Source organism: Garra rufa, chromosome 8 (genome assembly GCF_049309525.1).
Source record: "Garra rufa chromosome 8, GarRuf1.0, whole genome shotgun sequence".
Lineage (NCBI taxonomy): Eukaryota > Metazoa > Chordata > Actinopteri > Cypriniformes > Cyprinidae > Garra > Garra rufa.
Window position 1 is genome coordinate 44,460,958 of NC_133368.1, and position 15,000 is coordinate 44,475,957.

Sequence of the window (15,000 nt, forward strand, 5' to 3'; positions counted from 1 at the left end):
GTTTGATGATGGTCCGCCTTCTGAAAAACCAAATGTGTTGTGATTGGTTAGCTGTCCCACTCCATTGCAAATGGAAAAAGCATAATAGGACCCCTTTAAAAATGCTTGCCATGACACCTACAGTATACGGTATATATATGTGACCCTGGACCACAAAACCAGTCTTAAGTCGCTGGGGTATATTTGTAGCAATAGCCAAAAATACATTGCATGGGTCAAAATTTTAGATTTACTTTTATGCCAAAAATCATTAAGAAATTAAGTAAAGTTCATGTTCCATGAAGATTTTTTGTAAAATTCCTACTGTAAACATATCAAAATGTAATTTTTGATTTGTAATATGCATTGTCAAGAACCTAATTTGGACAACTTTAAAGGTGATTTTCTCAGTCTTTTTGATTTTTTTGCACCCTCAGATTTCTGATTTCAAATAGATGTATCTCAGTCAAATATTGTCCTATCCCAACAAACCATACATCAATAGAAAGCTTATTTATTGAGTATAAATCTCAGTTTTGTCAAATTTAACCTTATGACTGGTTTTGTGGTCCAGGGTCACATATAGTTTCATTTTTAGAATAAAACTGGTGAAATGCAGTAAGTCTCAAAGAGTCGAAAGAGAAGATTGTCTATAACGGGTCATGTTTTTGCTCCTCAGGTGTCCATATGGTTACTCGGGTAGTTACTGTGAAATGGGGAAGTCTAGAGGTGCTCCTGCAGGGACAGGTAAACAAACTCTTACTTGTTAATTAGTTATAAAAATGTTTCTTTGCAAGTGTTGAGTAAACACCTTTACTCACGGTTGTAACATGTGATGCTGTTATTTATCCACTCTAATTACTCTAATTATCTGACACGATACGCATGTTAATTCCAAATGAAAAATAATGAGACTGCATTCATAAGTCTCATATTCTGTGTGTGTTTGTGTGTGTAGCTGTGACTGTCCTGTTAGCAGTGGTTATTATTCTGATTACTGGAGCTCTGGTTGTGGGACTTTTCCTCAACTACAAGCGCACTGGCTCTCTCATTCCAACAATGCCTAAACTACCCAGGTACAAACAAACATATATGTATTTTTGAAATAAATGCTGCTTGGTTTGATATTTTGCTCATTTTGATATTTGCTCATCAAATTCACAACTGTTCAAAAGTTTGGGTTTGCTAAGGTTTTTAAATGTTTTTGAGTTGAAACCTGACCAAGGATAAAAAATACAGTCAACAACAGTAATATTGTGAAACACTATTACAAATTAAAATATCTGTTTTCCATCTGAATATATTGTAAAATATAATTTATTCCTGTGATCAGAGCTGAATTTTCAGCATCACTACTTCAGTCTTCAGTGTCAGATGATCCTTCAGAAATATCCTAATATGCTGCTCAAGAAACAGTAGTATTATCAATTTTCAATCTTTTTTGGTTAAAAAATACAAAAGCGTTTATTGAAACTGAAATATTTAGCAACAATATAAATGTGACCCTGGACCACAAAACCAGTCTTAAGTCGCTGGGGTATGTTTGTAGCAATAGCCAAAAATACATTGCATGGGTCAAAATTATTGATTTTTCTTTGATGCCAAAAATCATCAGGAAATTAAGTAAAGATCATGTTCCATGAAGATTTTTTGTAAAATTCCTACTGTAAATGTATCAAAATGTAATTTTTGATTAGTAATATGCATTGTTAAGAACCTAATTTGGACAACTTTAAAGGTGATTTTCTCAGGATTTAGATTTTTTTGCACCCTCAGATTCCAGATTTTCAAATATATGTATCTTGGCCAAATATTGTCCTATCCTAACAAACCATACATCAATAGAAAGCTTATTTACTGAGCTTTCATATTATATATACATCTCAGTTTTGTAAAATTTAACCTTATGACTGGTTTTGTGGTCCAGGGTCACAAATTTCATTGTTGTCACTTTTGATCAATTTAATGTACCCTTTTTAAATGAAAGCATTCATTTTTTATTTCTTTCTTTCTTTAAAAAAAAAATCCCCAAAACTTTGAACAGATGTCTATATTTCATTATCTAGTCATGTCTTTCATAACCCTGCTATCTTCTCCTCCTCCTTTGTGTATTGATTTTTAATGTCAAACTGGGAACTTTGCTTATACTGTAACCTGTCACAGTAACACAACAACAGTAAAACAACATCTAGTTAAAGATTTGTAGATTATTACAGTTAACCTACTGCTAAGACTCTGTTATATTGAATATCCATGTTATAATTATGCAAAATCTTCAATATTGTGATGGTTTTAATATGCGTTTTATTTCGCTGTGAAGTTTCTATGTCATTACACTAGATCAAAAATAGCATTAAGATGTTTTTGTGTCGCTGATTTAAATTTTTTAGCCCTAAAAACAGTGCTTAAGTTGATATAATTTTCATGTACCATTTTTTTCTCCACTGTTTTTTCGTTCTCTTAGTCTGAGTAGCCTGGTGAAGTCAGCAGACACAGGAAATGGAGTATCGTTTCATTCAGGTGACAATGTCACGATGGACCTGGAGCCTCAAACTCTGGGAGTGTCGTTCATCGACAGAGCCATGCAGCTGGTAAATGTGGTCTTTAATGTTGATTTAAGAGTAACTGGATTAAGTGCATTCAGCACTCAGTAAAGTCCCTGGTTGACCTTTTGACTTTTAATGTTATATAATTTCCAAGACTTTCCAAGTACAGCTTCTAATGGGATTCTGCTGTATCATTAATCACAATGAAAACTTTAGGAATTAGATCCTTTTAAAAGTACTCATCAACTGATAGTAGTTTTCAAATGAGACGATGATAACAATTAAATCAGTGATAATTGATTTAATGTTAGTGGAAATGATAATTACACTTACAGGTATGCTTTTTTAAAAAGTTTAAGGTCAATAAGGTTTTTTTTTTTTTAGTTTTTAACAAAGAAATTAATGCTTCTATTCAGCTTGGATGCATTAACTTGATGAAAAATGACAGTAAAGAGATATTGATAATAATAAGAAACATTTCTTTGAGTAGCAAATCAGCATATCAGAATGATTTCTGAAGGATCATGTGACACTGAAGACTGGAGTAATGATGCTGAAAATTCAGCTTTGCATCACAGGAATAAATTATATTTTAAAATATATTTAAATAGAAACCATTTTTATTAATTGCAATAATGTGTCTCATTTTTTTTTACTGTATTTTTTAACAAATAAATACAGCCTCAGTGAGCAAAATAATCATTCAGAAACAGCTTCTGTTTATTACAAAGTGTCCAAAATATTGACCTATAGCTAGCTGTAGACTGTAAAATATTGATCCAAGACATTTTCTTTGTGTCTGATCTGAATTCTCAATTTTTCATTATTAGGATGAGAATTTCGCAGACTCTGGTAGGCAGCCAATCACATTTGAGAATCCTCTGTACTCGACTGCAGCCGGCCCATCCAGCGATCCTGCAGTAATACACGCTACACAGGTATATTTACTTCTCAAAAGTTCATAACCCTCTAGACACTGCTTCCAGTATTTGAAACATGTTCAGTTTGTATTGAGTTTGGTGTTTTTGCGCTTCATACAGGTGACTGTGAACGTCAGCGGTGACCAGGTGGAGAATAACTTCTCAAACCCAACGTATAGCGTTCATGAACAGGCAGTGGAGGTGAAGAGCGAACCTGTAGAGCAAACGACCACACAGGTCTGAATAATTGTTCACAGTTTAGATATTTTTTGCTGTTGTTTGTTCATCATGTGACCGTGTTTATTTTATTGCAGGAGTCCAAATGGAGTTTCTTCAAAAGAAAACTGAAGCCAAGCACAACATTTGAAAACCCTACATATTCAGAGGTGAGCAGAGAGTCAAAGGTACCTTCAAGTATAACATCATGCTTGTTTATATTGCGGAACATTTACTTTTGACCACATTTATGGGCACATTAAGATTTAGATTAATATTGGTCATATTTTGGCTTTGTAAACATTCATTTATAACTTAAAGGAACACTCCACTTTTTTTGGAAATAGGCTCATTCTCCAACTCCCCCCGAGTTAATAAGTTGATTTTTACCGTTTTGAAATCCATTCAGCCGTTCTCCTGTTCTGGCGATATCACTTTTAGCATAGCTTAGCATAGATCATTGAATCCTATTAGACCAATAGCATCGCGTTCAAAAATGACCAACGAGTTTCCATATTTGTTGTATTTAAAACTTGACTCTTCTGTAGTTATATCGTGTACTAAGACCGGTGGAAATGCAAAGCTGCGAGTTTCTAGGCTGATAAGATTAGGAACTACACTCCCATTCCAGCGTAATAGTCAAGGAAGTTTGCTGCCGTAATATGGCCGAAGCAGGCGGAGTATTATCAGAAATGAGTTCCCAGCTAGTTTAGCATTTGCACATGTGCTGCGTGATATTACTGCTCCTGCTTCAGCCTTATTACGACAGCAAACTTCCTTGACTATTACGCCGGAATGGGAGTGTAGTTCCTAATCTTATCAGCCTAGAAAATTGAAGCTTTGCATTTCCACCGGTCTTAGTACACGATATAACTACAGAAGAGTCAAGTTTTAAAAAGGACAAATATCGAAACTCGTTGGTCATTTTTTAACGTGATGCTATTGGTCTAATAGGATTCAATGATCTATGCTAAGCTATGCTAAAAGTGATATCGCCAGAACAGGAGAACAGCTGAGTGGATTTCAGAACGGTAAAACTCAACTTATTAACTCGGGGGGGAGTTGGAGGATGAGCCTATTTCCAAAAAAAGTGAAGTGTTCCTTTAACTTCTGTAAACAAAAGTAATGAGAAGAGAAAATAAGAAACAGTTGAGAAAAGTCAAGCAATCAAGGACATTTTGTGATTAAGCAGACACATTTATCAAAGCGACCTACAATTCACAAGAATTTTGTTAGAAGCCAACAATATTCATAATACGCAATGGCAAGTTTATAGTTTATAGCAAGATTAGTACATAATCTAGAATACACACTACAAGTCAAAAGTTTTTGAACAGTTATGTTTTTTAAAGAATTCTCTTCACCAAGCCTGCATTTATTTGATCCAAAGTACAGCAAAAGCAGTAATATCCAGAAATATTTTTGCTATTTAAAATAATTGCTTTCAATTTTAATATATTTAAAAATGTTATTAATTCCTGTGATCAAAGCTACATTTTCAGCATCATTACTCCAGTCTTCAGTGTCACATGATCCTTCAGAAATCATTCTAATTTGCTGTTCAAGAAACATTTATTATTATTATTATTATTATTATCAATATCAACAGTTGAGTACATTTTCAAAAGATTTTTGATTAATAGAAAGATGCAAAGATCAGCATTTATCTGTGAAATTATCAGCTATAATGTTTGTAGCAAACATTATACACTATACCATTCAAAAGCTTGGAGTCACTATAATTTCTTTTTTTGGGGGAAAGAAATTATAGGAATTATTGCTTTTATTTAGCAAGGAAAGGATGGTTTAAATTGGCCAAAAGTAATGATAAAGACATTTATAATGTTATAGAAGATTTCTATTTCAGATAAATGCTGTTCTTCTGAACTCTTTATTCATCAAAGAAACCTGAAACAATTCTACTCAGCAGTTTTCAACATAACAATAAACAATAATAAATGTTTTTTAGCAAATCAGAATATTAGAATGATTTCTGAAAAAATCATGTGACTGGAGTAATGATGCTAAAACTTCAGCTTTGAAACCACAGGAATAAATGACATTTTTTAATATATTCAAATAGAAAACATAAACAAATAGTAAAAATAGTTCAAACTGTTACTGTTTTTGCTGTACTTTGGATCAAATAAATGCAGGCTTGTTGAGCAGAAGAGACTTCTTTCAAAAACATTAAAAATCTTTTGACTAGTAGTGTATTTTTTATTTTCATTTCAAGTTTAGTTTAAGCTTTAGCAACTTTGGTCAGGTTTTTTTTCTGTATAGATTTATTTTATTTTTTATATATTTTCAGTTTTCATTGGAGTAATTTTAGTATTGCAACTTAAACTTATTTTATTTCAGCAACGTTTCTCAATTTCATTTTATTCATGTAAAATAACTAAAACTAATTTAAAAAAACAAAGAATGACAAGAAAATTACTAAAAAAAAATAAAATTTTTAAATTTTTAAATTAACTATAATAGGCTATTATATACATGATACCAAAATAACACTTTTGTGTGCTTTTGCCATTTACACAAAAGCACAAAAATGTAGATAATGTGCTCACCCCCTTGTCATCCAAGATTTCTTTCTTTCTTCAGTCGATAAGAAATTATGTTTTTTGAGGAAAACATTTGAGGATTTCTCTCCATATAATGGACTTCAAAGGTGACCCGAAGTTTGAACTTCAAAAATGCAGTTTAAATGCAGCTTCAAAAGGCTCTAAACAATCCCAGCTGAGGAAGAAGGGTCTTATCTAGCGAAACGCTCGGTTATTTTCGAAACAAACTGACAGTGTATATACTTTATAACCTCAAATGCTTGCCTTGTCTCGTCTGATCTTGTCAGATGCAGGATGAGCAGATGCGTGGAGCTACAGATGACAGCTCTTCATCACAGCCGTCTCCTTTCGTTCCTCCTCCCAAACCCCAGAAACGAGAGAAACTCAGCGCCTATTCACCGACGGAGGACACCTTCAGAGACACGGCCAACCTGGTTAAAGAGGACAGTGAAATATGAGCATCACACACTCCAACACACACATGGGAAAATACAAAGAAACACTCCCTTTGCACAGAATCTATTTTTATATGCAGCCTGCATACGACAGAAATCAATTTAAGATTATTTTTGAAACAAAAGAAAACGTATAGATGAGAATAGATGAAATGTTTGTATAGCCTACAGAAAAGAGACTTTGCCTTCTGATACTCTGTATGCCAATTCATGTTGTTTGATTCTTTTTTTTTTATTATTATTGTGACGTCATATTTGTATATCTTTGCACTGATGCTGCTGAAGGAGAATGTTATGAATATTTTGTACATTTGTAAATTGAAAAGATTTTGTTTGATAATATCCTCTGGTCAGACGTTATTTTAAAATAGATTATTACTTATTCCTGGAGATTCGCACACGTACACATATGCCAACGATACTGAGTAAAAGTGCTTTGAGAGCCTTGCCATTTGATCTGATTATTCTTAAAGGAATAGTTCACCTAAAAATATTTACTTGTGCAAGATTTGTTTCTTCATCTGAACAGCTCTGCAGTGAATGGGTGCCGTCAGAATAGCTGATAAAAACATTGCAACAATGCACAAGTAATCCACACCACTCCAGTCCATCAGTTAATGCCTTTAAAACCGAAAAGCTGTGATTATAAGAAACAAATTCATTATTAAAGCGTTTTTTTTTATCTTCAAAGCATTGCTTACAGCTAAAATATAAGTTCATAATCCACATTTTTAGGTGAATTATTCCTTTAAACAGTTTTCACCACTGAGAAGACAACACATATGCATCACTTATGTACATATACCTCATTTGTGGAGTGGCCAGATTGAAGAAAAAGAGCAAAAATACCACAATATGTCTGAAATATCAGTCATGTGAAGATCTACTAAATGCTATTAAAGTAATAGTTCACATAAAAATGAAAAATCGGTCATTATTAACTCACCCGCTCCAAAAACCTATGACCTATGTTTATTTTTTACGTCTTCTAAAGTTGTACAATAACTTTGTATAAGGAGCTGACACTGAAATGCATACTAAAGAGCTGATTATTTTCCTCAAAATGACAGCATATGGGTTTGTAAGTGACATCAGGGTGAGGAAATAATGACAGAAATAGTCAGCCACTTAAAAGAAAGGGACTCTCATTAAAGAAAGTCTGAAATTATGAAAATGCAGTGACGTATTTCGCTGTAAACACACCACTTCTGTTTTATATATTCAAATAATACTTGAAATCGCCCGGTTTATATGCATGTGATTATGACTGTGATATCTGGAGCGTTTCATCAGCGTTTCAAGGGCTTTTCATATTTACCTTCCCATCTGATGAAGTGCATGGGCAGTGAAGTCAATATATTTTAATTGATTTTGTATATTAATGACATGAAAAATTAATATTATGAGTTTATTCATCTTGACAAGCCGATATGTGACTATTAGAAAGAACTGGAAACAAATTAATGCTGCTGTGAAAAATCAAATAAATTTGATGTTTTTATAAGAAATGGTAAGATCGTTTTTATCCATATTCTAGAGAAAGCATGACATATTAAGGTCAACATTGTATAAATGTATTTTATATATATATATATATATATATATATATATATATATATATATACACACACACACACACACACATTTTTCTTTGTCTGTCACCTTTTTTCCACATGCTACTAATAGGATAAACGATGTGAGTTGGGTTAATTAGTGAAGACAGGTGATACTGGTTACAGAGAACTTGAGAAGCCTTTAAAAACCTCCCAGAATATGGTGTCGATTGATAGGGTTGAAGAAATTAGTGTGTGTGAGTGAGAAGTTAGTGTGTTTTGTTGAAATATGAAAGAAAGAAAAAATACTGTATGAGATTGGTTCATTTGTTTCTTATTTTGAAGGTCAGTTGACCTGTTCTTAAGCTTTAAGAGCCATTTCTGGTTCCCCAAAGAATCTTTAGTGTATATATAAATAACTTTTTTTCCACCATGTTCTTAAACACGAAAGTAAGCTTATGGACAAGACTTTTGGTTTTAGCTGCTAAAGAGGGTTTGCACTTATATTACGATTTGGTCAGTTACCCAGATGTGTGTCGATATGTGACCCTGGACCACAAAACCAGTCTTAAGTCGCTGGGGTATATTTGTAGCAATAGCCAAAAACACATTGCATGGGTCAAAATTTTAGATTTTTCTTTTATGCCAAAAATCATTAGGAAATTAAGTAAAGATCATGTTCCATGAAGTTTTTTGTAAAATTCCTACTGTAAATATATCAAAATGTAATTTTTGATTTGTAAAATGCATTGTTAAGAACCTAATTTGGACAACTTTAAAGGTGATTTTCTCAGTATTTAGATTTTTTTGCATCCTCAGATTCCTGATTTTCAAATAGATGTATCTCGGTCAAATATTGTTCTATCCTAACAAACCATACAACATTGAAAGCTTATTTATTGAGCTTTCATATGATGTATAAATCTCAGTTTTGTCAAATTTTACCTTATGACTGGTTTTGTGGTCCAGGGTCACATATTAGCGATACTCGGATGTAAACAACAAGAACAGCATGAATTCCATACAACTGAGTATGTTGTTTTGTTAATGCTGTCTAAACCATGCGAAAAAACGTGTGGAAGCTGCTAAATCATATAGAGGACTACGTGAGCAGGAAATGGCGCAATATTTTGACAAATTAAAGTTAATAGGTGGTAAAGATACGTACAAGCAGTAGGGTAGAGTGGGGTGATTTGTGCCAGGGGGAAGTAGTTCCACTTCCACCCCTTGTTTCTAGAAAACCATAGAAGAAATTGGTCATGTGACCACATACTTTTGAAGAGCCATCCAATTTACCTTTCCCCCAAAGAAGAGAGACACGTAGCATGAGAGCTAAGCACATTTTAGCTCAAAAAAACAGTTTTTTGCCTTGCAACGTAAAATTTATATGATCAAGGTTTTTTGATTGTTTCGTCTGAACAATTATAGACAAGTTTGAAAATATTTCACACATGTTTTAGTGCTTTAGTAGGTTACACAGTGAGTCTATACAGTTAGCTCTAAACTGCTGGATCATGCTGAATCAATTCTGAAGCAGTTTATTTCAGATCCAAAGTTATTGTTCCCAGGGATGCACAACATCCTGAAATATATGTACATGCTTAAGTTGGAGGGATTACTGTCATGGCTTCACTATAAAGTCACTTTGAGTAAAAACTGGCACAACTCACCCCACTCTCCCCTATTGATAAGGATATTAGCCTAATATTTCACCTACCTGACCGGAAATTATCATTTCAAACGTGAATGTTGTCAAGAATCTTGTCCTGGAAATCCTGGCTCAGTTTGGCCAACCACAAAAGCCTTTTGTTCCTCAGACAGTTTTTTTTTTTTTTGCACTTCTCCTTGATTTGTTGAAACTTTTGTCAGTCTATAGTACTCCAAATATTTTTCCCGGTCCGAACGATTAGCACAGCCCAAAACATGACAATAATTGACTATTTCCAGCAATAATAATTAGCTAAATTTGCCAGTTTCAGTGGGATTGTTTACATTCAGTGCCACCATTCCTCTTGTGGGAAAAAAATAAGGTGGATAATCAACCTTTAGTGCAACATAGGCTTAGGCTATGTACTGTATGGATGCAAAAGGTTCTTCAAGAACCATCATTTGTAATAAAGAATCGCATGTTTTTTAAAGAGTTTTTTATTTGGAATGTTCCTTATTTTGAGTCATTCCTTCAAAGCACATTTTTATTTTTTATTTTAAAGAAAAGTTCAGATTAATAAATTACGACATGGTTTTTGAAGTCTAGATGAAACCATATTTTGTCTTTGTCAGATTATCCATTTATGACATTTTGATTCAAAATCACATGGTTAAGAAAATAAACAAAAATTAGTCAGTGTGTTGGGGGACACCAAATGGTACTTTATTCATAGAAACTGCAACAATATATAAAACATATTTTTATTTGATTGCATTGCCCTGAATCATATTTCCTGAATGAAATCCAACAGTTTCTTTTTTATTTTTGATGTGCTGATTTTAAAAACAGTCACTTTCTCACAGAATATGATTCTTTTTTAGCATTTTAACAGTCATTTGTAAAGTAAAGAGGTCTTGTATTTTCCCCTAGAAAAACTGCAGAAACAGCAGAAAAAGACATGACTCCCATCTTCCTCTGAGTCAGGTTGCAACCATTTGTTTAATTCTTAGCCCATTTTCACATACAGTCAAGCCCAAAATTATACATACCCCTGGCAAATTCGGGCTTAAAGTTACTTTTATTCAACCAGCAAGTTTTATTTTATTTTTTATTTTTTTATCAGAAATGACACAGGCTTCTCCCAAAAGATAAGAAGACAATGTACAAGAGGCATCATTGTGGACAATTTTTTTTCTCAGCTTTTACATACATTTGAACAAAAAGTGGCATGTCCATAATTATTCATACCCTTTGCAAACGTCACAGTTTATGGGAAAATCCAAAGTTCTATACCATTCAAAATAGTCCAAGCTGTTCCAAAGCATCCTAATTACCCTGATTCATTGGGAACAGCCTTTGTAAATGCTTATCTGGACAAAGAAGATGACTTCTGGTTTTCTGTTTTATGGTCAGATGAAACTAAAATTTAATTGTTTGGCCACAATGATGTAGCCTTCACTTGGCGTAACAAAGGAGAAGCCTTCAACCCTAAGAACACCATCCCCACTGTCAAACATGGTGGTGGGAACCTAATGTTTTGTTTTTTCAGCCGGTGGACCAGGGAACCTAATCACAGTAAATAGCATCATGAAAAAGGAAAAATACATCACAATTCTCAACAACAACATCAGGCAGTCTGCAGGGAAACTAGGGCACCAGTGGACATTTCAGCACGACAACGACCCAAAACACACAGCAAAAGTGGTGAAGAAATGGTTAGCAGACAAAAACATTAACATTTTGCAGTGGCCCAGCCAGAGTCCTGACTTAAATCCAATTGAGAATCTGTAGAGGGAGCTAAAGATCAGGGTGATGGCAAGGAGACCCTACAACCTGAAAGAATTGGAGCTCATCGCTAAAGATGAATGGGCAAAAATACCAGTGGAGACATGCAAAAAACTGGTCTGCAATAATAGGAAGTGTCTGATTGATGTAATAGCCAATAAAGTCTTTTCTATTGATTATTGAGAAGAGTATGAATAATTTTGGAGATGCCACTTTTTTGCTCAAATGTAGAAAAAAGATAAGTCATATTTTTTCTACAATGATGCCTCTTGTACATCGTCTTATTATCTTTTGGGAGTAGCCTGTGTCATTTCCGGTCAAAAAAAATCTTGGTTAAATAAAAGTAACTTAAACTCAGAATTTGCCAGGGGTATGAATAATTTGGGGCTTGACTGTATATGAATCATTCTGAAGACATTATTTTTGAACTCAGCATCATCAAATGGGTATTATTAAGCCTTTTTGCAAATCAGCAGATTTAGTTTCATGATGCAAGGCTATGTGATAATTGTTGCATCGGCAATAAGTTTCAAAGAAAAAAAATTACAAATAAAACGAAATGTTGAACTGTAGTGGCGTTTTAAGTAATTCATCGTAGAGATGTTCAGCTCCCCTTTGTTGAAGGCATCATAATTTTGGTGAAGTAGTCTGCTATACATGTAGGTAGGTACGAGAGGGGAATCCAGAAAAACTTGGCGTCCCATCCTGCGCTGTAGCGTGTTCGCGGATAACGTGCGGAAAGAGCGTGCTGCATGCATGACGTCACTTTGGAAAGATCACTGCTACCGAACAGCTTCATGGAGAACTCCTGCACTTTAATATCTGGAGGATTGAGAGAAATGCAGAAATGTCATATTTCAGTCAGTACAACAACATAACATCAGACAAGGCTCTGCCCTAAAATGTTTCCATCTATATAAGGCAAAAAATGTTTTTGAATTTAATCAAAAATTTACTATTTTACTCAATATTAGTGTATGCAATGGTATTTTCAAAGTACTGTGAACATTGAAATTGAAGCTGTGCGTGTTGGATGAGCATGTTTGCATGGACTATTCCTTTAAGTGCATCATGATATAAATCTCCGAGTTAAAAAGTAGTGCTGTATTGCATGAAATCTGCACTGATCTGACATCTGAAGCACTCACAGTCCTGCAGGTATGAGTCTCCGTAGGCTCTCCTGACCTCTGCTGGAAGGTCGTTCCACCGTTTCTTCAGATCAGCTTCAATGAGGCCCAGATCTGTTACTTGTGTCTTGAAGAAGCCTGGTTCAATGATACTTACCTTCACTCCAAAGTGCATCAAATCTCTCCTGTGAACAGCACGAGAGAGAATAAAAGGATTTTAGAGACATTATTAGGCATTAAAGTAAAGATCTCAAAGAAGATGTTATTGTTAGCAGTATAAAATATTGTATTTTTATTCATTTTAAAATATTTTATTCACTTATTATTCAAATATAAATATTTACAGTTGAAGTCAAAAGTTTACATACACCTTGCAGATTCTGCAAAATCTTAATTATTTGACCAAAATAAGAGGGATCATACAAAATGCATGTTATTTTTTTATTTAATACAGACCTGAATAAGCTATTTCACATAAAAGATGTTTACATATAGTCCACAAGAGAAAATAGTAGTTGATTTTATAAAAATGAATCTGTTCAAATGCTCGCTAAACACAATGCATTAAGAATCTTCTGGGACACATGTAACTATCCTTTGTAGCTTCTGGAGGGCAGTACTAAATGAAAAAAAAATATTTAGGCAAAATAAGAAAAATGTACACATCTTCATTCTGTTCACAAGTTTACACCCCTGGCTCTTAAAGCATTGCATTTCCTTCTGGAGCATCGGTGAGCGTTTGAACCTTCTGTAATAGTTGCAAATGAGTCCCTCAGTTGTCCTCAGTGTGAAAAGATGGATCTCAAAATCATACAGTCATTGTTGGAAAGGGTTCAAATACACAAAAATGCTGGAAAACCAAAGAATTTGTAGGACCTGAAGTATTTTTCTGAAGAGCAGCGGGCAGTTTAATTTCAGGACAAACAAGGGACACTTGAACAACTATTACTAAACAAAAAAACAGCTTTGGATCATTCAGGTAACAACACAGTATTAAGAATCAAGGGGATGTAAACTTTTGAACGGACATACCTCAAGCTATCAGAGAAGGCCTCCACACCATATTTAGCAGGGCAATATCCTCCTCCTATGAGTGAGATTCTGCCCAGAATGCTGGCCACGTTCACCACCCGACCGCGAGCCTTCTTCAGCAGAGGAAGAAACTTCAGGGTCACTGCGATAAGACCCATGAGGTTTACATCCAGAACCTTCTTAAAGTCCTCCAGCTGCATCCATTCCATGGGGCCGATGGGAATCGAGATCCCAGCGTTGTTCACCAAACCCCACAGACCTGAAAATTAAAATAAAAAAATAAGAAATGCACTGTTCATGCAAACCACACTGCATTGCACCACTTGCTCACCAATGGATCCTCTCCAGTGAATGGGTGCCGTCAGAATGAGAGTCCAAACAGCTGATTAAAAACATCCCAATAATCCACACACCACTCCAATCCATTAATTAACATCTCGTGAAGTAAAAATCAGCATGTTTGTAAGAAACAAATCCATCATTAATACATTTTTACATTCAAACCATGCTTTCGCCCATATTGCAACTCCTCTATCCATAATATTGCTTACTTTCCCCAGATAAAAAAAGTTTTTAAAAAGTATAGTCTGAATCAGGGGAGAAATATGCACAGATTAAACACTCTTTACTGAGAAAAACAGTTCTAAACAAATATGTTGGTGGTTTTTGATGCAAGACGACAGAAGATAGACTTTTTCACTGTGTAATTATGAAATATGGACTAATATTTTGGCCAGAAGGGACTATTTGAAGTTATAAATGTCTTAATAGTGGATTTGTTTTTTACAAACACAACAGGTTTTCGTTTTAGAATATGTTAATTAATGAACTAGAGTGGTGTGGATTACTTGTGGATTATTGTGTTTTTATCAGCTATTTGGACTCTCATTCTGGTGAGGACCCACTGATGAGCAAGTGATGAGATCTTGGATGGCCTGAGGTTAAACTGTTAGCAAATATTAATTTTGGGATGAACTATCCCTTTTTAAGTCAAAGGTCACTGAAGTGTGCAAACATATCAGGTGCATTACAAGGAATAATCTATAATAAATGATGCAGCTTTGGTATGAGAATGGCATTCGGGTTGAAGATGCTCCTCCAGGTCAACTAAAAGCCCTGTCCAAGAGCTGCAGATTTATGAGTTGGTCTGAGGCCTGTGTGGTCGTCAAAGTGCC

General features: G+C 34.4%; 2 protein-coding genes across 2 annotated transcripts in view; one reads left to right on the forward strand and one right to left on the reverse strand.

Moving 5' to 3' along the window:
- The window catches only part of lrp2a (low density lipoprotein receptor-related protein 2a), a 147,922-nt gene extending 139,734 nt beyond the window's left edge, over window positions 1-8,188 (forward strand). Inside the window, exons 64-70 of the mRNA XM_073845133.1 lie at window positions 659-726; window positions 938-1,055; window positions 2,444-2,570; window positions 3,356-3,463; window positions 3,566-3,682; window positions 3,760-3,831; window positions 6,513-8,188. Of these exons, the coding sequence (XP_073701234.1) occupies window positions 659-726; window positions 938-1,055; window positions 2,444-2,570; window positions 3,356-3,463; window positions 3,566-3,682; window positions 3,760-3,831; window positions 6,513-6,683 (781 nt within the window). The 3' untranslated portion in view covers window positions 6,684-8,188. The remainder of the gene's footprint in view (window positions 1-658; window positions 727-937; window positions 1,056-2,443; window positions 2,571-3,355; window positions 3,464-3,565; window positions 3,683-3,759; window positions 3,832-6,512) is intronic.
- A 2,394-nt stretch (window positions 8,189-10,582) lies between these two features.
- Window positions 10,583-15,000, reverse strand: part of rdh1 (retinol dehydrogenase 1) — a 7,698-nt gene continuing 3,280 nt past the window's right edge. Inside the window, exons 3-5 of the mRNA XM_073845391.1 lie at window positions 13,826-14,084; window positions 12,815-12,978; window positions 10,583-12,488 (exon numbers count right to left, since the gene is read on the reverse strand). Coding sequence (XP_073701492.1) covers window positions 12,271-12,488; window positions 12,815-12,978; window positions 13,826-14,084 — 641 coding nt within the window. The 3' untranslated portion in view covers window positions 10,583-12,270. The remainder of the gene's footprint in view (window positions 12,489-12,814; window positions 12,979-13,825; window positions 14,085-15,000) is intronic.